This window comes from Petromyzon marinus, chromosome 34 (genome assembly GCF_048934315.1).
Source record: "Petromyzon marinus isolate PM22_M1 ecotype Great Lakes invasive population chromosome 34, UKy_Petmar_22M1.pri1.0, whole genome shotgun sequence".
NCBI classification, from domain to species: Eukaryota; Metazoa; Chordata; class Hyperoartia; order Petromyzontiformes; family Petromyzontidae; genus Petromyzon; species Petromyzon marinus.
Window position 1 is genome coordinate 5560768 of NC_133700.1, and position 25604 is coordinate 5586371.

Here is a 25604-nt window from a genome sequence, read left to right on the forward strand (position 1 = left end):
AACTTTGGTTTCGCAAACGGTATTGAACTTGAGGTATTTCCAGTGTGAAGGATTGGAAACATTTTGCTGTGTTCAGTGCAACGCTTGGCCGTGTTAATCGCGGCAGGTCACTTGTCACAGCACCCTCAGTGTGGCTGCGAGGCAATTGAAGGGACGACGAAAATAGTTATGTGGCAGTTGAACACGTGGTAGTCGGTTTTCGCGACCAATATTATCCATGATAAAGGTTTTTTTGGGTTAGATCACGTAAATATAAACATTTCGTTAAACCCGCCACCACCCAACAAGGCCAATTAGTAAGGTTTGTCAGGTAAACAAAACGTGCCAATTCATGACAAGTTCAGCACACCGGTGGTGTGTTGGAGAGTGAACCCACAACATTTACCGTTCGAGTACTGTGACGTTTCGCTGGTGATTACAACAACCAGCCTCATCAGGCGATTAGCCAGAATTTGGAAGAAGTCTTCCTGATCCACTCTTCAATGGCCATGCCATAAGTTTTATGACGTCGCCATCCAGAGGTGGTTGTCTAACCGTGGGCTAATACGGCGGTGGTTTCCTCCCCGAGGGTTCTGAATGGAAATTTACTCCCTTGGTCTCATGACGCAGCACCGGTGTGTGGGGCGAACGTAAAAACAACAACCGCGGAAAGATGATTTGCTGAATAGAGCCCAGACCGGGACTTTCAACTGGAGCCTATGAGATTGTGAGTTGAGGGCTGTAACCACAGCGCCACCAATCGTGCTCAATGTCAGTGTCTGCCGGGGATAGTGTCGTGGTCCTGCGCGGTCTGCTCCAAACCGGAGTTCAGTTCCCGCTCACGACCAATAACAGTGGCAAATATTTGAACCGGTCCTGGGCTTCGTCTGGATCGACTCGGCCTTAAATGAGTAAAGCGGAAAGGCTTTTTGAAGCACACAAAGTTTTAGCAAATTATTTTTTTCTTAAAGGAACGAGGAGGCACTTCTGAGGCTACGGGAGGGAGTGAGAGGAGCCAAGTGCTCTCTGTAGGTAATTGGCGGAACTGTTTCAGAGGACCTTTAGGATGAAGACAGCCCAGTGATCGTCTCTTCAGTTATCCAGTGACTGGGAATTGGACTCGGGTTGCCGGGTTCCGATCACAGTTGCCGAACCACGGAGCCCGCCGCTCCACCCCCATTCCAGGGTATATAAAAGATTAAATAAAATATATATTGACTTCATCAATTATCCCTTATGTAACCAGAGCAGAGTCTGTTGAGATTACCAGAAACTAAGTTGGTCCCTGTTTGTTTATTGAGCCTGTTGAAAACCCGTTACTGCATCAATTATCTCAATTGCTCGGTCCACGCGCAAACTCCCCCATCCAACTGCATTCAAAACTGCTTTTGACATCCGCTACAGCGATTACGTTCACGAATGCAAGCATCTGCGTTCAATAATACACAGACGCACACTCAGGTCGACTTTTGACCTGTTGTACACACCTGCGCGCGTATGGGCACACATCACTTAACAAGAATCTATGCATACGCTCGCAGCCATCCATCAATGTACAGGTAGTCCCCGACTTACGATGGTCCGACTTACGATATTTCGATCTTACGATGGCGATATGACAAAATTGTAAAATATTTTTAATTTCGCGCGGCAGGCAAAAGCAGCAGCGTACGAGGTACGATACTGTAACTTTATCATCACTATCCTCCTCTTCCGACAACTAAGTTAATGTAGCCATCAACAACCTAAACATCGTTCAAGTATGCAGACGACGGACATAATCTTGGTGAGTACAGTAAAATATGATACGTTACGATACGTTCAATGCATGTATGATACATAGCTTTAGCGATTTCGTTTTAGGGTTAGCACGATACGATACATACGTTCAATGCATGTTAAAAGTTTTTTTTAGCAGATAGGATTGTTTCCTGAAAAAAACTTTCTATGAAATTGCAGTTCATATAGGTAGGCTAAGAATTTACCTTGTTTTTTACTTTAAATTTGACTGTGCAATACAGTATTGGAATTAATAAATACATACAGTATATAGTTTATACAGTACGGTACTGTAAATTGCTCTGTTTTGCTAAATTATCACCATTCTTTTAAGACTCCTGCGTAGGCTAGGCCATCTTCGACTTACGATATTTTCGACTTACGAAGGGGTCGTCGTAACGCATCTCCATCGTAAGTCGGGGACTACCTGTATATCCATCACCACGCAATGATACTAACAAACACTATCGCCACAAATACATTGTCAACTAAGCACCTAACTTCCACACCTAACTGCTTAGATGTATAACTATCTAGATATCTACAAACCCACCTATGCAATAGTCCAGACATTTATTTCAAGTATCAACCTATGCTCATACCCACCAACCTACCTATCCACCCATCCTCCCACACAACCATCTACCCACCGAATCTCTTTACTGATCCACTAGTCAAAATAACTATCAACCCAACTACCCACATACCATGTAGCTCCAGACCTATGTAATTACTAACCAAGTTAACTTATCCACTTGAATCCCTACCAACCCACCTACCCACCCACCCATGCACACACACACACCTACCTACTGATTTACCGATCTGCGACCCCACGTACCCACGCGAACGCACGCACGGCCAATCAGGATGTTGGCATGGTCTGTTTATGGTGCGACTTGTGGGCACGCTAACGCCCCAGTGCGTTTACATTTTCTTATTATTTCTGCATTCCCGGGGTGAGCCGATGACCACAAGAATGCAGCTTGGCGAAGGGCGGATACTATTTATTGTGAAAAGTGTGTTTTTTTTTTCCGGCACGTTGATAAGAGCAGCGAGCGTCTTTGCTGCCGTGTTGGGGGGTAGAGACGCTGGGTAGCTGGGGCATAAGAGGGGGCATCTGGGAGGAAAGCAAGGAAGGGGGGGGGGCGGCAGGGATTTAAGCGGCGAGCGTGGCTTATCTGTGCGCCCGCTCGCGTGCGTCGTCCGGTCAGCGTGTTCGTGGTACGCGCGAGTACCCCCGCGAGAGGGTACGTACGTACGCACGCACGCACGTACGCACGTACGTGTTATCTAAACAGCGTCGCGTGTGCCCGAGTGTTTGAGATTGTGTGTTTGCTGTGTGAGCACAGGTGTGCTACGTGTTTTGTGTTGGGGTATGTGTGTGAGATGGTGCGTTTGTGTGTGTGCGCGCGCGCGCGCCAGGTCAACTCTGCTTCAAATGAGTACCTCTCCACGAGGGAGACAAAGGCGGTCGGGCGTGGTGCTGGCCACCAACCCCCTCGTGTACCGTTCCGCCCTTCAGAGGCGTTCGCTAACAGCACTGCCCCCCAAAAGTCTGTTAAAGGCTATACGGGGGATCTTTGGCGTTGTCTTTAATGTCTGTACATTCGTACTCGTGTCCGTAGGCGTGAATGTGCTTACGTGGTGGAGTGTGTGTATTCATAGATATACTCAGCCTCAAATGAGTACCTGGCGGCCGGACGTGGTACTGGCCACCCTCCCTCTCGTGTGCCGTGTCGGTCTTCAAAGGGTGCCCGCTAACAGCACCTTCCCCAACAGTCTGTTAAGGCTATACGAGCGGGGGGGATCTTTGTGTTTTTGTATTCACGACTGTGCGAGTGTACGTGTTGTGTGTAACATCTGTGTGCGTGTTTGCGATTTGCATGCGTGTCCAGATGCGAAGGGCGTGACCTGTAGGGACAACTCGTGTTAGCATGCACAGTTCACTAAAATGCGACTGTCGTTATTTGGGCCTTACTTCGCTTCGTGTATACAACATGTACACCGTACATCGTAACCTTTGGGCACTTCCGAGGAGTGGGTTTCGGCGGCCGGGTGGAGGGCAAGCCAAGCCGCTGTCTGTCACTCTGCGTGCCGAGTTAGAATAGACAGAACCTGGACGCGTGGGTTAGAGATCGTGAGAGACGAGAGAGAGGGGGGGGGGGGGACCGGCTTGTTTAGAGAGACGCAGAGAAAGCGAGACGCGAGAGACATCGAGGGAGAGGGAGGGGGCGCATCCTTTTTAAACAGAGGGCAGCCTCTTACGGTGAGGCAACATTCCCCATTGGCTCAGCCCTTAATGTTGAGAAATACTTCGCCTTGAGTTTGTTTTTTTTGGTAAAGCCTTCATTCCGACTCGGCCTTTATACCGATACAGGCTGCGTATTCTGAGACGGCCTGTGTTTCGACTACAGCCGGCCTTCCTTGTTGCAGGCGCGACTCGTCAAAAGGGGGGACGCCTGTCATTGTGAAACCAGCCTGTACTACCGACACAGCCTCTGCCGGCACTTTTATTTTGAAGGGGGGCGATGGCCGGGCCGGTGGGTAAACGGAGGCAGCGGGGGTCCGCAGAGCCCCAGGATGGGCTACACGGCCGTTCCGACGGAGCTAACCCGCAGGTGGGACGGTCACGTAAATCAATGCACCTACACTTCACTGCCTTTGAATTTTCTCTCAATCTGTCGTGGTGTGGAGTAATTCATATGCAATGTGTTTCCAACTGTAATTATTATATGGTCAATGACAGTTCACTTGTAGTCCCGTTGGTCAAGCGGGCTTCTGGGTGAAGGCTTCCGCGTTACCGTTTCGCTCCCGGGGGTTGTTCGACCATACTTCACCACGCTGGTCAGTGCGTACTGGTGAAGAGAGGGGGCCACCCCGAGGACCGGCTCCGATATCACCAGAACGCCATCGACGTTAGCCCCGTGGCCCGAACTCGGGTGGGCGAGTTCATTGCGCAGTTGTGTCAATAACTGCGTTCTGCTTTGTTCAACAAAAATTAAGTTGCACTCGATAAAGGCATGGATTGGCGATTTGTTTTGTATGAGGGTTCTGGGTGAGCAGTGGAAATTCCACATTTCCATGCCTGGAGGCCCGTCTTTTAATAGGACGGCGAAATCAATTGTACCGAACTTCTGCGCTCCCACGCCTTTGCTCCCCTGCCTTCACCCAAACCCGCACTGACTAGCATGGCGAAGTTTGGTGAAATAATCCCCCACGACCCTGCGCACGGCGTGGGGATGAAGCCCTCATCCAGCAGTGGAGAGCCAACTAAACTGTACGTGTGTGTGTGTGTACACGTTAAGGAATTGCACACAGGAAGTTGTAAAATACGTGCTGGTGGTTTATAAAGTCTAAAGGACGGGGTTTCCTGTTGGCTTTTGTCGGGGTTTAAACTACCGCATAAAACCAGTTGAACAAGATATTTGTCCCACTCGGCTGCAACCAGAAACATCCGAAACTGGCAAGAGTTCAACCCAAAGTTGCGTAATTGACGTCGTTTTATTTTGCCCCCCCCTCTGCCTGCTACGGTCTACTGATTTTTTAAAAAACATTTTTGCAAATAACAAACAAAACTCATCACTTTTCGCGGCCTTGAAAATAAAAAGTAATGCACATAGGCGATGTGCAGAGAAGGCCACACGTGCTGTGAAGTAGAGCCGCTGGCCAGAACGTCACCGACCATATACTTTTTCATTTTCCCGACAACTGTTGTTGACGAGTGTGTTGTGCCGCGGTTACATTATTTGTGCTTGTGCGCGCCACTGCCAACGCAGTATCCGCCGGATTATTTTGCTTTTTAAGTGGGTGTGGTGACTTTTTTCAGAATGGTCTTGTGGGTGTCCTGTTGTCCGGAGGCAGTACAGCAAGGAAGCAGCTGATCTGTCGGCGCTGCCGTTTGCTTTCAGGGCATAGGTTTTTCTCCAGTCACTCGCTCACTGGTGGTGATGCGCCTCCTTACTTTTCTGTTGCTGCTATCGTAGTTTGCCGTTCCCGTGAATTTCACTCGTTCATTTTTCCACCGATGTTGACGACTCAATCTTCCAGACCGAATCTCTCATCTCATCCATGCTGTGTTCAAACACCACGCTGCAAGTCAAAACTATTGGCTCCCCCATCGCCTCTTATACCCAAGTCTTTATCACTCAGCTGAAGAAATGTGTTAACTCTTATCTATTACACTTTCAACAGTGCTGTTTGTTACTGGCTGCTCGACATTTCGAGCCTTTGAGCCCGTGGTCAGCAACCGTTCTTAAAAAAAATGTAGAGACCGAGTTTCCTTTCATGTGTAATATACTCAATAAGGAGCACCCTCTTGAAAATGTAATCTTAAAACTTGATGGAATAATTTAGCTGTAGCTCACGTCAGCTGATGATGATGATGTCATTATTGGGGAGGTGACACGGCCCAATTCCACCGTTGGCTGTTGCAGAGGCTCACGGGAAAAGGATCGCGCAGATGGCAAAGGTCCCCTTGATATCATTAAAAAAGACTCGGCCATTGTGTGCCGGTGTCACGGGGCATGATTTGAAAATTACACTGCAAGTTAATGAATTGATTGGGATTACACGCGGCAGCATCGCCCCCACTCTGAAACTGCAGACGGCGAAACGTAGCTTCTTCGTGACAGCCCCGTCCTATAAGATTGGAGCGATTTATCAAAAGTGTGAAACTATTAATTTAGTTGAACGAATCCAAATGGAATGGAACGGAACGGTCCCAGAAGAGGGGTCGCTAAAATAGGCATCTGTTGCGCGAAGCTATACAAGCACACCTTTACGCTTTCTGTACAGTGGATCATCACATTTCAGCCGAACTGAGTTAGGCCAAATTAAGTTACAAACCACAAATAAAATGTAATGGTTTTTGTGCAGTTACTGCCGACCAGGCTGAGTCCATCAACTCACGACACAATGACAACGTGGTTTTAATAGCAAGTGGCTGACACTCAAATTTGAACTCAGGGTCTCAGCGGAACCGGCACACTACACACAGCAGCCTGTTTTACTCAATAATACAAATAGTTTACTTTTTGTTTAATCCAGGATAGCCACACAGTTGTAGGACTTTTTCTTCAGGAGGGTCCTGAACTGATTTTTATTTTAAGATGTTTTCAACCAATTCCTAATGAGTGTTTATTATATATGTGGGAGTAAAAACCAGTGCACCTGGAGAAAACGCACACATGCAAAGGGGGTAACACTCGATACTTGTACAGACCGAAGCAGATGGTGTTTAGTCTACTTGCTGTACTTTCTCCTGGCAAGCCAGGGTATGGCACCTCATTGCCCACGGGAAGGGAGTTTCGTGTAACACGTGTGATACGCCAACCCCTGCCTTCACAGTACTGGGTTAGAGGCGTGCGTAGCCACAACGAATGAGGGTAAATATGGGGGAAAAGGCAAAAATGAAAGATTCGGATGCTCACACTTCACACACGTTATCTATAGGATTCTCAGCGTTCAGTGAAAACTCTCCAAAACCCAGAGCAAATCTGTAAGGCACACAATCAAATAATTCCTAAGCCTGCACGTGTGGCTGCATTGCTGTTGTATAGCAGGGGTCTGCAGGGACAATTACGCCTCCCAACAAAATTACCTGTTGTGTGTTTTGTTGGCTGACATCAATGAGGCGAATGAGTCACGCTGTGCTGCGCCTGTGTGTGACTCGTACAGAGCCAGTGACTCATGCTGGCTACCGCTGCTCGCCCATTTATTGCTTTCCTACCAGTTTCAATGTTCGGTAACGGAAACTGTATTTTTCAACAGAATAAGGAATTCAGCCATATTTTATGAGGTCCTGGGTTCATGCCCGCCTTTCATTGTACTAAGTACGTATGTATGTCGAGCGTTTTTTCGCACCGTACGTAGCCAACCGTGCTAATCGGAGGTGCGGGGCAAGGACAACAAACTGAACACGAAAAGTAGTTATAAAGAAATGAGTTTTCAATCTAGATTTTTTTTAAAGCCGACATCATTTGTGGGCCTGGGTTAAATTATACCGTGCTGGGGCTGGGTCTGTCACAGGATGCAGATTTCTTTGTTGTGAACTCACCAGCATCATTAAGTTCCAAGGTTTGAGATTTAGGGTTGGCATCTCTCAATGACCTGGTGTCTATGTTGTTTACAAAGCGAACCAATCAATCGCCTTGGAGGGTCTGGGTTAATTTCCTTGACCTGAACACATTATGTCACAGGAGGCTGATATCTCTGATGTTTAGTAAACATCTTTGAGATCATAGGTTGAAGACATAAGGTTGGTTGTGAGTCAAGGCTGAGGGAGGCTAATGACTGGTGTTCACTCAGTCAGCATGCTTCAGGTTCTGGGTTTGTGACCTGTAGAGCGAGTATTCCTTGTTTTGCCTCGTGTCTATGTTGTTTGGAAAACCAACAATTTTTGAGGTATAAGATTTTAGACCTGGGTGTGGGTGTTCCTTCAGAGGGATGACAAACTTTTGTTTAATTAGCCACCAACTTCTGCATTTCCTGGGTTCAAGACCCTGGGCCTGGGTGTTTCTCATTTGGCTGCTGGCTGCATTGGGGCACCAAGCCAGTTCAACTTGAGGGCTTGAGTTTCAGAATAACAAAAAAAAGTCTCATTGTCTTTCACTATCTTTGGCACTGCAACAAATTCTACACGTATTAACAAGGGCAGCAAGTGTGATAGTGTTCGCCTTGGCTCCAGTGACCGCGCACTCACAATGACTGCTGTTAACCCTTTAAACAGATCTTATTGAACCCTACTGTGAGCTTCACACTGTAAAACCCCTTGCATTCACCCCATCGTTATTTATCCAGGCAAGAGTCTCTTGAGTTTCACTCTAATCCATTTGGAGATAAACTGGTGAATCTTGCGGTTGGGTGGGCACTAAAAGCCATAATTAAAAGTTGTACGTATACAGCGTTTAGTCATTCCACTGCCGGATGAGGGCCCTCACCACGCCGTGCGGACGGTGGCGCTCATGTGACCATGCCCTTTCCACGCTGCTCAGTGTATGTTGGCAAAGACAGAGGGGGAAGGCAGAGATGTGGGAGCATAGAAGTACAGGACAGTAGAGCTATGGCCTTTGCTACACATTTCTTGTTCATGAAAATAGTTGCCTCCCACTCATCATCATCATCAGCCACGATCTATTCTCAGCTCGATAAAGAACTGCCAAAGCTATCGCTGTACCTGGCGGTTACACGTGGCGACCATCCGTCTCACATGAAAGTGTGGTTCAATCACAGGTGGCTGTAACCCAGACTCGAACCCAAGTTTTTCCCTGGCATGGGCGCCGTGACTGAAACAGTCGTAATGAACCTTCCCAAGCCATGCCTCTTTGCTTTAGTGCATTTTTAAACCATTTCTCTCGGGCAGTTCCAGACAATTTTGCTAATCTGACAGCAAATCATATCTGGCTTTTTTGGCCACTTTAATTAAAACATGCAGGGTAGATATAAATTGCCTTTAAATGTAAACGGGCTCAATGTTTAATCATCGTCATCATTTGCTTATGCAGTTTGGTGCTATTGTATAGGTTAGAGGCCTGCTTGCAAGCATGGGTTCAACTCCAGGGACTGGTCGTCTTTTGTCCATCAAAAGTGACTCAGTGGCCATGTTATTATCATCACGATCCATGGACAGATAGCCGTAGGTGTCCACTGCACATTTTGTCATTTGTTTCCACTCTTCTGTGTCTCGTGCCAATATACTCAGGTAGTGTCACGTCTTTCTGGCACCAATCTCTTATGTCGTCGTCGGGACATTCTCTATGATGTCTTCCTCTCTTTCCGGTTCCTTCCATTTTTCCGAACAACAACACTTTGAATGTTCCTGTTGTTGTCCATCCTACCCGTGCGTCCAAATAGTGCCCAGTTTTTCTTCTCATCACTGCCTGCATCATCAGGTCTTCTACTGCATGCAATCGTTTTCTTATTTCGACGTTGGATGTCCCATGTCAGAGAAACGGAATCCCTGCTCCACACAGTAGAGGGTAGCACTTATCCTTGTCGGGTGGTTGGGGACATAGGCCAGAGCAGGATACTCTACCTGAATTGAGTCGCAACTCCGAAGAATCACGTGAAAATCTGGAGGCAGTCCAGGAGGTAGTGGTTGGTTGATCTGATCGCTTCTGAAATGAGTCACTCCCAGCTGCGCAGGGTGATTGGAGCACGTGGAGATAGAGAGAGGGGAGTAGAGGCGGTCTTGGCCCTTCAGGGTTGGGCTGAACAAATAAGAAACAATGCTGCTCGCTGTTTGTGAAGGCCATGTTTGTCGAGTGCTAGCTAGTAGGAGAATGGCATTCGCTGCACAAACACACACGCACACAACCCTCACTCATTGAGAGCCAAGAGTGAATGTGATAGTTTGTATTTGGACGTGTGTGTGTGTGTAGTATCATGGTTAGCGCTCTGCGCTAAGAACTCGGTGACCCGAGTTCGAAGGCAGCTCATGGCCAATGCTAGTCACGATTATTTGAACCGGTTGTTGGGCTCCCCTAGATCGACTAAGCCTCAACTCAATATCTGGTGCAATGTGTAGACAAAGGCGGCTAAGTGTGGTACTTGGGAAGTTGGGGGGGGTGGATCTTTTCTAGATTTAAAGCTTTCGTGACTGCAAGGATCCATACTCTTTGGTTCTATTCGGTAAAGTCACGTAAAAAACAACAAAAAATAAAAAAATTCTCACGACGTTGTGGCCACAACACAAGTGGCCTTCATCAAGTGAAGGGACCAGTCTGTCTAGAGGACAGCGCTGGAGTGAACACAGCCAAGCTCAGACCGTGGCCTTTAAGCTGTGTGAGAGGAAGCAGAGCGCCTTGACAAAAAGGTCGCGGTCTGAGCTTGGCTGTGTTCACTCCAGCGCTGTCCTCTAGACAGTCTGGTCCTTTCACCTGATGAAGGCCACTTGTGTTGTGGCCGAAACGCCGTGAATTTTTTTATTTTTTGTTGTTTTTTTACGTGACTTTACCGAATAGAACCAAAGAGTAGGGTACATCTTTGTTTCTGTACGTATGTCGGCATGTGCGTGTTGGTGTGTAGGCGTGGTGCTGGCCACCGACCTCCTTGTGTGCTGTGCTGGGCTTTACAGGTGCTCGTTAACAGCACTTGCCCCAACAGCTTGTGTTAAGGCCATACAGGTGATAGTGTGTATGCTCCCTGCAAATTAGTGCAGTGAGTCATTGCTCTACTTTGATGAGTTCCATTCCAGGCCACGGATAATATCAGAGGTGGCTACTTGAAGCGGTCCTGGGCCTCTCGTATAGGTCAACTCAGCCTCATATGTATGTTGAACTTATTGAGCACCGTACGTAGCCAGCCGTCCTAACCGGAGGTGCGGAGTGCCTTGTGCTGTGTGCAAACATCAGCACTGGGAAGACGAAGGCAGCCGGGTGTGGTGCTGGCCCCTCGTGTGTCGCCCCGGCTGTCATGGGTGCTCGCTAATAGCACTCGTTCCAACAATTTGTGTAGGCTCCATGGGGTAGGGGGGGGTGATCTTTGTGTTTGGACAAGCCTTATACACACACATGGCAAACTGGGAGAACAAATATTTTGTTACTGGGGTCCTGGGTTGTGGTGGCCCCGGCTCTATGTCTGTATCTGTAAACGGTCCCTCTTGTGTGTGCCTACACTTCTACATGTATTTTAGAATATTTGGCTGAGATAAATTTGCACGTTATAATTCCAATTCGTTGAGCTATAATTTGTGGCCAGGTCGCTTCTGAAAAAGAGCTATATAGTTCAGTTAACCCTACCTAATAAGATAAAAAGTAGTTTAATAGTTTAGTTTAGTATTCGTTTTCCATCATTGGCAAATGTTTGGAGAGACAAAGACAGCGGGGTGTGCGAGCTGATGTCCAACATCACACACCCGTCGCATACTGTCGTTGAGAGTTCTTGCTTTACAGACGCTGCCCCTCATGCTATATACTCTGTACAAGGCTAACTGACCGTTGTGTCTGTGTGTGCGTGTATTTGCCTTTACAGGTCTCCTCGCTGGCAGACGGCATGCTGGATAAACTCGACCTTTACGGGGACGGTAAGTGCCTTTACTTCCCCGAGCACGATCTTTAGACGGAACCCAAGGCTTAATAATGCTACTTTTTAAATCCCAAAGTGGTATTATGGTCGTGCTGTTGGCAACGGCTAACGAGATAAATCAATTACCATTTGGTGCTCTCAAAAGAAACCTTGTGTCAGCAAATAGGCTCTGGAAGTTGATGTCCCAGAACTACTTCTGATGTTTGGCCAATTCTTTATGGAGTCCTTTTAGAAATATGAGAGGTATTTGAATCGCCCAGAGGAAACCCACGCATACAATGGGAAATACCATACGTAGGCCAGCAAACCTGCTTGCTATACTGCCATTCGTTGCTGCACACTTACATGTATACGTATCTTAACCGTATTGTACGCGTATAATTTCTCAGATGCATTTCTCAAATGTAAAAAGGTTAAGGCAGGCATAAACACGTTGATGATTCCTAAGACTCAGTGTAATTGCCCTCTATTGTGACAGCTGTTTATCAAGATGCTGGCCAAGACTGGAACAACCAATCTAAGGCACTGTTAACCTCCTCGGGGTGCACTGCAAATTTCCAAAAGTCAAAGAATAGGCTCAGGGCTATTTTTATGGTCTATTTAGAGTTCACTAGAAATACAAGTCGTACAGAACCAAAGTAATTCGAGTGATGATCAAAGTCTGTTTATAAAAGAAGAAAAAGATGTGTTGGCAGTAGTGTGCAACTACAAATAGCCAAAAAAATCACCACATCCATCATTAATATTGCCATCATCATCAATTAGCCATGGTCAGTCCACTGCTGGATGAAGGCCCCTCCCCAAGACCACCTCTCACAGTCACACCCGGCACCCTGCACACGAGCCGATTTCATCGTTTCATCTCTGGTGGACGTCCTCTCAGATGTGTTCCATTCCTTGGTCTACCGGACATCTGTGAGAAAGAGCTTTATAGCTCAACGGATTCTTCCGGTATAAATAAATACTGTGATTGTCGGTTGCCTTACAACACAATTTAATCGTTAACATTGTCGGTCTGGCCCCTTCTTGAGAGTGAAAATGAACGGCTAAAATAATTAGGCGACTGCATTGGCAGCGGTGCTCAAGCGCGAATCAAGCTTTGAAAAATGATAAATGTTCGTTGGGGAAATGCCATCAACCGCACCCCCCCCCCCCCACTTCAAAACTCTGTGCGGTTGTATTGCGTTACGATTTAACGATTCCAGCCACCCGAGCTTGAATTATCATGCTGACCTATGCACCACACACTCTTATGACTGCTTAATTGATTACAGTTATTGATCTATATGGTGATTTACTTTCTATAGATACTTGGATTTCATCAGCTTGGCCTTTTTTCAGATATATTGCACCACGATCCATGCTCAAATGAGGGTATGGTGGTGATTTGAGCTAAATTAGGAAATTCCACTTACTTATGGAAGGGGCCAGTTTATTCGTAATATTGATGTTGGTGATATTCCGCCAAGTGGTGTTCATTTGAATGACCCCTGGTCTATCTGACTGGAATTTGAACTCAGGGCTTAACAGTTGTGCTGAGCACTCGACCACAGTGCCAGCTGTCTAGATAATTGATATACTATCCTACATCATCATGAGTTATGATCAATCCACTGCTGGATTATGGCATCCCCCAAGCTGTCACCATATCTCACCATATTGCGGTGCAACAATCCATATAGCAATTACACGTGAGATTATTTTCACCGCTCCATCACCACGGTGGACAGAATCTCGGGCATGTTCCCTCCTTTGCGATTCTGTCATTCTGCTCAACCACCTGGCTATGATCCCTTCCTGCGACGTGTCTTGCCCATTGACAATTATTTTTCTTGATGGTCAATATGTTGTCTCAAACCCTAATCCACGTGTTCCTCTTCGTATGCCCTATGTATAGTAATGACATATTTCACTCGACAATGCATATTTCTCCTAAGTTTGACAACTTTTCCATTGTATTGTGCCATAAAACAATGGTATTTATTATAAATGTTTTTAATGGAAGTAAATTTTGGGCTTTGATCATTCGGAGAATATGAAGTGGGGTTAGCAGATCGCACCAGGATCACCGATTGCACGAGATGCCCAACCTGTAGGGCTACGTGGGTAGTACGTGGCAGTACACAGAGTTGCGTTGATGCCCTATCTCAAGGTATTTTCGAGTCCATGGCCAGAGCCGTTGATGCCACCAGCACTGCACCACCGCTCCTCTCCAGCGTTTTCCACCCTCTGCCAGATACCACAGCTGCTGCTGCACAGTAGACACACGGTGACCTCCCAGGATCTGTCCTCGCGGTCTCCACCACCTTCTGGTGTTGGGCCCTTCTCTTGGTTTGCCGAACGCCTGGAGACCACTCCACTGTTTCTGCTTTATGTCGGGTTTTCTCCCAATTGTTCATGTGTTTTCTTTACACTGCAAAACATATTTATTCAACAGTTCATCAAATATCTCGAATAGGACACGTCATAAAATATATATACTCTTTGGATTCCATGAAGCTTTTCTGGGTAAATGAATGTTTCTATTTTAATATATGAATCTATTTAATGGGTCACCCTTTAAAATAGGAAACTAGGCTAGAGTTGAATTCGGTAACATATTTCCTTTGCTCTGCATGACAGACATCCATCTAGGCTGCTAAGGGGCTGTGTGATGGACAGCAGAGGGGCACTGTAGCAAACGCCACTGTTGTATTGTACTTCTATGGCCCCACATATGCACTCCCAATCTACCTTCACCTCACTGACCAGTGTGAGTGAAGTATGGTCAAATCACCCCTACAACCTGCGTGGCATGCGGGGGGGGGGTGCTTATGCCGTGTTAATCCACTGCTGGTTGAAAGGACCACACGTGTGCGCATTTCTTTTACAAGTGAGACCTGGGGTAACGTGGACAAATAATATCGGAATAAGAGCTCGCGGGTCTCATAATGGGCGTGGTCAGAGCGCTTAGCGCGCTGGCTACAAACCTGGTGACCGAAGTTCGTTTCCTGCTCACGGCCAACATCAGTAACGATTATCTGAACCGGTCATGGGCCTCCCCTCGGTCGACTCTGCCTCAAATGAGTACCTGGTGCGGCTGGGTGTGGTGTTGGCGACCCCACTCCCCTTGTGTGCCGTGCGAGCTTTCATAGATGTTGCTCGCAAACAGCACTTGCCCCAACAGTCTGTGAAGGCTATACGGGGGAGCTTTGTCTTTGGTCAGAGCACTGAGCCCCGTAATATGGCTGAGATCGTGGGGTTTCAATCCGCACAGCCCTCCCCGTTATCATACCAGATTCTCATCCCAGTCACCGATGACTGCACTCAAACACAGTATGCCTCTGTTTATTAAATTAGTTTTTTTTATTTGCTTTGGCCTGGTTTAACTCCGCAACAAAAACTGTAATGACGCATCGGATAATTGGCATATAACGAGCCACTCGCAGTGGGCTTTGAATATCAGCCACCTAGGGTGAGGTGAGAAAGGCTCATTGTAAACATGTGTAAAAGATATCTTTATTGATGGAATTGTGTGGTCTCAGCTTCTGGGGCAGTTACCTTACACTTGAAACTGTTGACTGTTACAGTTCCAACAGGGGTTTCCTGTCACTTCATGACATGATGTTATGATAGTAATCTCACTCTTAGAGACGATCGCAATTTTGTGAGCGATTGACGTCCATTCTAATGATGTTCCAGAAGCACCAGAAAGCTGAATTTGGCACATATATAGCCAGAGGGAGCTGTAAAGGGTATTTGGCCTACTCTTCCACGCTGGTGAGACAACATGGAGAGGTGGGAGTTACCCACACTTTACCCCACCACACGCGACCTGCCGATCGACTGACTGTGCCGTGTACCCACTTATACTGCTGTGTGGACAGAGGCAGTGGTGGGGGCGATTTAAGAAACTTCCCACCAATTGTTTTTTAACTGCCGTGGCTGGGGGACGGAATTGGAGGGGATCTCTAAGATTGCAAGCTCGGTGTGCTAACTGCCACATCACTGTGGCAGCAACCCTGGTTATGAGTGTCGGGATATCATTTCGGCACGTAGACCAAAAATAAATGTGTAAAAGCTTATGGATGTTATGTTAAATGAAATGAACAAATGCAACTGACGTTCACTCCGTTTGCCGCCACATATCTCTGCGCAGAGGATTCAGAAGACACGGTGTACACGCGCTTCATGAAGGCGCACAGATGTTACGACATCATCCCAACCAGCTCCAAGCTTGTGGTGTTTGACGTCTCGCTGCAGGTAAGGCGTCCCAGCCGGAGCCCTAACCGCGCTTACGTCCGTAAACATAAAACTCTAGCTCAACCACTAAACACAGCCCTAAGTTGACTGCTTACAACAATGAGCAGCTGAGCGTCATGTAAATGAAATTTGGCAAGTTGAGACAGCGGTGAGAGCATGTCAGTGCGTCTGCCCGTCATTGCCGGGACCGTGTTTGTGAACTCATCATCGCTTGGACCCTGTTTGTGAACTCGTCATCGATGGGACCCTGTTTGTGAACTCGTAACCGCTGGCTCCTCACCATGACCTCCTGCCAGCGCGAGCCTTCACTTCCCACGTCATACACTTCATGTGAACGCGACCTCCCAGAGCACTGCAAATTTTGTGACGAATGATGGCTGCGCGTGTGATTGCGTGTATACGTGCGCTATCAGTTTGGAAACTTACGTTCCCAGTCACAGCAATTGGTATTAAAACTTGTCTCGGGTGTGCGCCAAGTTGACTCGGGCTCAAATGAGTACCTGGTGTGGTGTGTAAACATTAGCACTGGGGAATACAAAGGCAGCCAGGGGTGGTGCTGGTCACATCACCCGCCTCTCTCGCCATGCCAACCTTAAAAGATCTTTGCTAACAGCACTTGCCGCCACAGTCTGTAAATAATAAATGGCACATGGTTGTCTTTTTGTGTGTTTGTGAATGTACCGTGTGTGTGTGTGGGGAGGCCTTTATACATACGTGGGCATGTGTATGTGGGCGTAGTGCTGTGGGGAGCGATAGTGCAGCGGTTAGCGCGCTGCGCTATGAACCCGGGTTCTATTCCTGCTCACGGCCAACACCAGTGACGATTATCTGAACCGGTCCCGGGCCTCCCCTAGGTCGACTCAGCCTCAAATGAGTACCTGGTGTGGTGTGTAAACATTGCCACTAGGGAGACAAAGGCGGTCGCGCGTGGTACTGGCCACCCACCCCCTCGTGTACCGTTCCGGCCTTCATAGGTGCTCGCTAACAGCACTTGCCCCTACAGTCTGTTAAGGCTATATGGGGGATCTTTGTAATGCTGGCCACCCACCCCTCGTGGGCCTTTCATAGGTGCTTACTAACAGCACTTGCCCCAACAGTCTGTTAAGGCTATACCGGGGGTGAGAAGTCTTTGTGTGTTTATGCATAGGTCAAAAAGGCCTTCTTTGCCCTGGTGGCCAATGGAGTGAGGGCTGCACCATTGTGGGACAATCACAGGCAGGCCTTCGTGGGTGAGAGCACACCACCTTCATCTCTGCACTAAAGATGTATCAATCTGCTGCCCATGACCAGATTGCCCACACACCGCGCCCGATCTCATCAGCTCACGGTATGTAATTTGCCTATTGTGTGATACAATGCTGGCTACCAGCGTGGCAAGTTGATGTCAAAAGATCCTGCGACAAACCGTTACGTATCTTTCTTTTACAAGAAAAAGGTCTGAAAAGTGTACAGCACTTTGTCAATCCACTGCTGAATTAAGGCCTGCCCATGCCTCCTCAGTCATTGGGGTTTTGACTATACTTGGCAGCGTTTGTCAGTGTGGGTTGATGAAAGGGAACTGGTCTAGGACCAGTTTAAGTATCACTCGCCAGTAAGGTTAGCCCTGGTTGGGATTATAAGTCTGTTTGCCAGGTTCATTGTGCTATGCGCTAACCGCTACGTCATCCCTCTACCTAAAATAAAATACAAGCGATAATTTTTTTTTATAGTGTCCCTATGAACACAGATTCTCAGGTATCACTTTGAAATACATTCTGGATTTCAAAGGCCTCTTATCTTGCTCAGTAAAGATACTTGAACTGATTTTTTTTGCAGGAATGCTGACTATAACAGACTTCATCAACATCCTTCACAGATATTACAAGTCTCCACTGGTAAGGCCTTTAAGATGATCACATTCTTTCTAAATATTTATGCAGGAATGCATCACTAATCCTCACTCCTCGTGACAATTTTTTTCCCCATGAGGGTCCTGCCCGCAAGGTTATGGCTCATGAATGCTTTTCCTTTATGGATATTTTGATAAAACGACATGTGGAAATAAACCGGGAGTGACCCCCGTCGCATATGAGAGAAGGCAAGCCTGGGGCACACAGATGATCGCCTGTTTAACACGTAGACTTTCGCGACCAATATCATCCATAATTAATCATCGGGGGCGGGTTTAACGACACATTTATATATTTATGCGATCTAACCCAAAAAAACCCAGTATTATATATGAAAGCCTGCTACAATCTTGCACTGCCCTCTACAGGCACCAGCATCCTTGCTGAATGAAGGATGTGTAGATTTGTTTATTAATATCGCTGTGTCCGCTCATTGGGCTCTTCTGGAATTCTTAACTTTATCCATATTGCTAAATTAAAAAAATTTGCACGTGTGTAATTGGGTTCACATTCGAAAAGAAAAAAAAGTCGGTGACTTTCTTGCTCAAATGAGCATGAAGAAGGTGGTGCTTCCTCCTCCTGTTTACATCCCTGAGACAGTGGTGGACATTCCCCACTCCGATGACAGAGCGGGTCTCTCCATAGGAGAACCACTGTTGGCACTCGTTTCATAGACCCCAGAGAGGCGACGGGCCCAGTCAGTCACCAACCAGGCTTTGAACTCGCGACCTTTCGGTTGGGATCCGCTCGCTCTGCCCTTGAGACCCACGTACACGTATACAGTCGTGCGTATGGATGTCTATGCATCTTCTGCATATGTTTAGAATGTACCTGTGTGCGTGCATACATGCGCAGCAATCCTTTACTTTGTTTCATCTCTGCCTTATGCATGCACTTTGTAACATTAGTACTGTTGTGATTTTAAACAAGGCAAAACATATACTCGGTCCAAATTGGGTCAGAGTTTGCCGTGCAGACTTAAGAAATTATTAGCGAGAACCAAAGTAAAACTTAAATGGAGGTAATAAAAAATGAAATAAATCCCATTTGGAAATTGGAAGAGTAATTATGATGCCTTATTGGGCACTAAACAGAGCTGGAAAATGCTGTCGCCCTTGTTTATTTTCATACAAATTCCTTTTCTCGGAAAGTTCTCCGTCGCAAAATCGTCAAGTTGCCGACAAAGTTGACGAGAGCGTTGCGATGTGGGGGGGGGGGGGGTGTCGTAAACCGCGCGTTGTCATTCAGCGCGATGTCCGACGTTTCGTTGCACGCGCTGGGAGCGTCAGTTCGATTGCTGAAGAGGAGGGAGCTCCCGGCACAACGGCGGCGAATCCCTACGCGGTGACGGGTTGGGCACGCTCCTGTTGAATGGGCAAACCCGAGATGGATTTTGATCTCTTGGACTTTTCTTTAATGCTGAAAATGTACTCTCATTTAGGAATGCAATTGTCTTGGTTAAACCCCTGGGGCTCTTGGCTGCTGGGTTGCTTAGGGATGAACTAGCAGTTCTGTGATTATGATGTGTGTGTGTGAGATGATCAACTTAAAAGGCAAGCCGGTTGATGAATGTTGTTGGATGCAGTACAGCGAGTTGGTTTTTTGGAGCGAGAGATTTAGCACAGTGTAGTTTTGTGCGTTTATTCTCCGGGAGTTCCTGTTTCCTACCGTGCACAAATACTTTAATTTGTAATTCTCGCAGAACGGTGCAGCGCAACACCATTCATTATAGAATGGTCTGCAGAAGTAAATATTGCAGATCTATGTTTTAGAGCCTTTAAAATCACGTCTTATCCCACATTACAAAGCAGCGCCATGATTACCACCGGCCTGTTTTCAACACAATGTCCATCGACATGACAGTCGAACCCATAATTTTTATTCTAAGTGCTGGAATTTAATCAATTTAAGGGTACAAACTAACTCTAAGGTGAAGTGTTTTTTTCGTGCAGTCATTGGTGACTGGGCTGAGACAGTCAACTCCACTACCCTTGAGAACCCAGGTTGATCACAGGTGGCGGCTGCCTGTATTTGAACGCAGGATCCCAGCAGTGCTAGCTTAGCGCTCTTAACACTAACACTCATTTTTAATCCTAACACTGAAGTCAATCTAAAAGTAAAACTGTCCGTCTCTCTAATCCAAAAATGTTACATTATCCCTGATTGTGAATAAGCAATGGCTTAAGGAGTTAACCAGGTGATGATACAAGGAGGTGGTGGTTTGAGTTAAGATGAGCTGTTGTGACGAGGTGACGTAAGGCGGTGGCGTGGCAAGGTGCCACCACAAGAGGTTTTTACCTCTTTGATTAGGTGTATGTACTGTATGTTGAACTTCTTTTGCACCGTACATAGCCAATCGTGCTAATCGGAGGTGCAGAGCCCTGGGGGAATGATCTTTGGATTGAGCCTTGTGGGCTTTTCGTGCACACATCCCTCACTCGCACGATCTCCCGTGCAGGTACAGATCTACGAGCTGGAGGAACACAAGATCGAGACGTGGAGAGGTGAGGAGGGGGACCCCAGTTGGTCTCAGTGGGGAGGTCGGGGGACGAGGGAGAATAGGTGACATTGGCGACTGAACATAGCAAATGTTGGTAACCCATCGGTAATTTACTGTGCTCCAACATCTACGCTGCCCGCCTTCACCAAACCTGCGCCAACCAGCATGGCGAAGTATGGTCAGATCACCCCCATAATTGTATTGCGTGGAGGGGCCCTTAACCATCAGTGGGTTGGCAGAAGGGCTGTACTAACACAGGCATCGTGGTTGGGTCGTCGCATTGTGGTCAGGTAGTCGTGCGACACGCAAGGCCTTGGCCCTGTGGGGCGCTATGTAAACTCGTGGTTGGACTCGGTGTTTGTATCTCGGGTAAGGGGTAGAACCATGGCACCCGTAGTTACTGCGCTACAAATTCGGCGACCTCAATTCCCTGGCTAACTTGCTTTTTGAACCAATCCCGGGCCTCCTTATCACCAACCTGGACGACCCACGTGGTGAAGTATGGTTACACAGCTTCCATGATCGACACGGCATGGGGGATGTCTGCCTCCAGCAGTGGATTGACAAAGGGCCAATTGACGCTTTGCCACTTCCAAAATATTTTGTAATCCGGCGGCTTTTTCCCTTCCTCCCATGTGCCCCCTGACAGAGTTGTACCTCCAAGATTCCTTCAAGCCCCTGGTGAACATCCCTCCCCACGCCAGGTGAGTTGCGATGGGTTTCATTCCCTCGTCCACATCTCTGTGCATAGAGGAATGTGTTCACTAACTTACGAACGTGTAAAACTATTGCGAGTTCTCTTACCGAGGGTCAGGGACTTTCAAATGGTTTTGGCTGCCCACGTTAACACACCTAGGTGACAGAACTCGCTAAATCTATAAACACAGGCACCACTTCCTGCCACAGCCTGGTCCCTTATGAGTGCACATTGATGACATCACAATTCTGGCAACTGCCTGATGATGCTGGTTGTAACTACCAGCAAAACGTCAGACTACCCAATGGTTAATTGTTGTGAGATCGGGTGGAGGTGGTTTTACGATACACATTTTACTTCTGCGATCTGATTTAAAAAAATATGAATTCTAAAGGATAGTCTCATTTGCAAAAGTAACCTGGGTCATCAAAATGACAAACGCAATAGTATAGAAACTTAAGTATAACACGAAAGCAACTATAAATTAGAGCAAAAACATCCATGTTAAAAGTTTGAAAATATTCACTTCTGGCAGAAGGAAGATGTGGTCAGCTTGAGGTTACAGCAGCATCAGCAGCAGCGACAGCAGTGATGACTTTGTTGATCTTGTTCCTGTTCCTACACTGAATAATTCTGTTCTCTGGTTTTGCTCTGCTCTGTTCTCCGCCTGTCGTAGCCTCTTCGATGCTGTCAACTCGCTCATCAAGAACAAGATTCACCGGCTCCCCGTTGTCGACCCCGTGACAGGAAACGCGCTCTACATCCTCACGCACAAGCGCGTGCTGCGATTCCTCACGCTTTTCGTGAGTGCGTGTGCTTGCGCCTGGTGTAACCGTATTCAAATACTATATAAATCGTGTTGCCATTGAAACAGAGCTTCGAAACGCAATGAGCCTTACCTGAAATTACCAGACCGACCGACTGACCAATATCCAAATTGTTGTGTATGCGTCGTTGGTGGTGCTATCCCATTGGGGGCGTTAACCCAAAATGTTTTCTTGGGGCCTACTCTTTTCAGTTTTACAAAAAATCCCGGTGAGATTACAAGAGATAGAGATGTAGGGGGATGAGAGATGCATATAAGATAGAGATGAATTGATTTGTTACGTTACCTTGTTATGTTTACTATGTTAATTGATATTTGTAGAAGTTGAATTGATGTGGCAGTGTTGACTGTTGCTCCCTCGTATGCATGGGTTTTCTCTGGGCACTCAGATTTTCTTCATCTACAAAAACCTCCGAAGTATCAAGACTTTCAGTTTGGCCAGTTCCATTTTCAGGAGTCTTTCAAATTGGGAGGAAACTAGAGCATTGAGAGACATGTCAAACATAAGCAGGGTCCGTGGACAGTTTCAGAAGCCGTTTGCTATACTGCCATCTCCTGGCTTCGTGGCAGCACAGCGAGTTTGGGAGTCTCCCAAATCTACACGATCCATGAATGAGGAATACATTTTTAGACCGCTCTGCTACAGCAATGTGTAATTTTCACCCGTGGCTCAGTCACCAATTGCCCCATCGACGTAAATGATAATTTATCATGGCTTGAGCAATAGGGGCACTTTTAGCTTTTAAAATATTTATATATTAATGTATATCTTGCCGCCCACCTGGCGCCAGATGTCAGAGATGCCACAGCCTCCGTTCATGAAGCACTCCCTGGAGGAGCTCGGTATCGGCACCTTCCGGGACATTGCCATCATCCACCCCGGAACGCCTGTCATCTGTGCCCTCTCCCTGTTTGTGGAGCGACGAGTCTCGGCCCTTCCTGTCGTCGATTCTTCTGGTCAGTGTGTCCACTTGCCCAACCCACCTACTCACTTATCCACTAGCCTGGGTGCTAGCCCACTCATGTCATCTCCCCAAGAGGAACAGACCCAAAATTGAGAATCGTCAGGTTTTAGTGATAGTGAACTCTCGATTATCTGGGGTAATGAGGGAGGGGGGTGGCCTAGAAATTAAAAAAACTCGTGTAAATGAGATAACACATCTACCTGTGAAAGATGGGGAGGTGGTATAGAATGCATTCCTGTGTATTGCTTCTTAAAGTAGTGTGTTTACTTGCAAGCATGTTTTTGAGGACCCAGAGCAGCTAATAATTAATCTGGAGTTCTTTAAAAAATTTGGGTTTTTTTTGCAAGCATTGCTCATAGATAAGGCATCCTTTTATCAGTCCACCAGAGGGCATAGTAGTGAAAATGAAACATTTGGGCCTTAGTTCAAGTTTTAATGAATGAAATGGGTTGCTCTGAGAGTTCATACAGAGCTTTTTGAAGCTTTGGGCCAGCAGACACTGGTGTTGAGCTCATGCCGGTTTCAATCACCTGTGGCTCTCAGGTTCTCACTTCGTGAATTTTATAGTATTGGCAGTCACCATGACTCACACTTTAATAAAACGCATACAAGTGCAGATTTTTTTTACTAAAGTTGGCCTAATGTGCATCAGCATTTTCGGATGATTCAGCTTGTGGCAACCCACTCTTTACAGACCATGGAGGGACACAATTCAGTGTAGGGTATAAACTTTATTGAAAAGTATTAACAAAGGCTATGCCCTAACACATCACGTATTGTACATGCTTCTTAAGGCACTTATTGTTGAATGTATTTGTTTAAATGGTGACCCCACTTTGGCAGTGTTGCACCAAGTTGTGTTGAAGGGGCAACTGGTTGAAGTGGTGCCTCTGCTTTCAGCTTCCAGGGTCATTCTGCTGACTATAACTGGTGTTCCAGAATGACCTCTTTTACTGGAAAAATTGTTGGTAGTCCAAAGATGGTCATAATTGTCTCAGCCTGTTTCGGTTGTTGGTGTCTAGTCGCTTCAACTTCTTGTTCTGTATGTTGCCGTGGCATCGTTTCAACGTCTCTTCTCTTGCAGGAAAGGTTGTGGACATCTACTCCAAGTTTGATGTCATTGTAAGTAGTGTGGTACAACACCACCAAAACCAGGTTCCCCACTAGTGCAATCGTTTTAACCTATGTAGGATTATTACAGCAATTTTTTGACATCTGGAATTATTATGGATACAATTATTTTGTTTTACGTATTACATACTTTGGAATCAGACGAGCACCCATATGGAATTCACAAGTCATTGCTGATAAACACATGGCAGTTCACCGGCACTGGTTTAAATGTGCCTGCCTCTTCTGAGACCAAATGTCAAAACCAGTCAGGAGTTTGCTTTGTGCTGAACCAATGCCGCTAGAATTATGAATTCCCAGAAGGCCATGTGGCTGGTGAGAAGTAGAACTTTTTTTAGAAAGGGAGGTATATTATCTGCATATTCGTCTGCCTTAAGGTTGCCAAACTTACCTTGTTTGTTGGTCAAGGCTTAAAATACAGAGTTGGAATGCCAAAGCCACAGCTGCATGTAGTGTTGCGTGTGGTTTTGTTCCATTCTGGCTTTCCCTCACCCCGTCACCCGTGCCGGCCCGATCACCTCCATACAGAACTTGGCAGCGGAGAAGACCTACAACAACCTGGACGTGACGGTGACGCAAGCACTGCGGCACCGCTCACAGCACTTCGAGGGTGTCATGACGTGTAGGCGTAACGAGCAGCTGCAGACCATCGTCGACCGGCTTGTGAAGGCAGAGGTTGGGCCCACTCACCTTACAAAACAGCCCCTCCCTCCCCCCTGTGCAACCTGTAACAGGCTGTTAGGGAAAGTGCTGCTCGCAAGTGCCTATAATAAGGCTGGCACAGCACAAGGGGGTGGGTGGCCAGCACCACGCCTGACCACCTTTGTATCCCCAGTGGCGATGTTTACACATCGCACCAGGTACTCATGTGAGGCTGAGTCGACCTAGGGGAGGCCCAGGACCGGTTGAGATAATCATCACTGGTGTTGGCCTTGAGCGGGAATCGAACCCGGGACGCCAGGTTCATAGCGCAGCGTAGCGCTAACCGCTACACACACGGGAGCGGATGACCAAATGTGGTGTGGGTGGCAGTTGTGGATGTGGATCTGGTGGACACCGCAGTTGCAGTGTCAGATGTTACTGTGACGACCATGACACTGGATGGGTTCGTGGTTGTTGCCCTACTGATGCTGGCTTTGGCGGTGCTTGTGATGTGCTGGTGATTGACAATGAGCGTAGACAGTGCCTGTATGCGTGTACGCACTTACGCCTGTGCGTGTCCATCTTTGTGCGTCTTCAGGTTCATCGTCTGGTGGTGGTGAACGAGAGCGATGTTGTAGAAGGAATAGTGTCACTTTCAGACATCTTGCAAGCGCTGGTGCTCACTCCCGCAGGTGAACATTCAGCTGAACTCACCTGCAGTGTTATAAAGGCAGGACACACAGTAATGGCAATATTATTACTCGTTTCAATATGTAAAATCAGATTGTTAAGTGTAATAGCATATCATAAATATACATGCATATCTGGATTTGATTTCCATTTCCACTGGATAACAGTATTAATTGTGCAGAAAGTGGCATGACAGGTGACCTCACTGCAAGAAGGCTACGGTCTCCCACCCTTTCTA

General features: G+C 47.0%; 1 protein-coding gene and 1 long non-coding RNA gene across 11 annotated transcripts in view; one reads left to right on the forward strand and one right to left on the reverse strand.

Moving 5' to 3' along the window:
- LOC116948620 (5'-AMP-activated protein kinase subunit gamma-2-like) overlaps positions 1–25604 on the forward strand; it is a 164512-nt gene that overhangs the window by 132375 nt on the left and 6533 nt on the right. For 8 of the 10 annotated variants that reach the window (XR_012945922.1, XM_032965474.2, XM_076071650.1 and 5 more), the window contains 11 exons: positions 11731–11782; positions 15923–16026; positions 17174–17255; positions 17842–17900; positions 20374–20419; positions 21065–21119; positions 21789–21915; positions 22730–22895; positions 23988–24025; positions 24563–24709; positions 25275–25368. Coding sequence is in view for 9 of the 10 variants with exons in the window: in XM_032965474.2 (XP_032821365.2) it covers positions 11731–11782; positions 15923–16026; positions 17174–17255; positions 17842–17900; positions 20374–20419; positions 21065–21119; positions 21789–21915; positions 22730–22895; positions 23988–24025; positions 24563–24709; positions 25275–25368 (970 nt within the window). In the remaining variant the exon portion in view is untranslated. Of the gene's footprint in view, positions 1–4194; positions 4380–11730; positions 11783–15922; positions 16027–17173; positions 17256–17841; positions 17901–20373; positions 20420–21064; positions 21120–21788; positions 21916–22729; positions 22896–23987; positions 24026–24562; positions 24710–25274; positions 25369–25604 lie in introns of all 10 variants that reach the window. The other 2 variants (XM_076071651.1, XM_032965477.2) reach the window with 2 other exon arrangements.
- LOC116948621 (uncharacterized) lies at positions 5232–25381 on the reverse strand. The gene is made up of 2 exons (XR_004403819.2): positions 25243–25381; positions 5232–14197 (listed from the first exon to the last, which is right to left on the reverse strand). It is a non-coding gene; the product is annotated as an uncharacterized LOC116948621 (long non-coding RNA).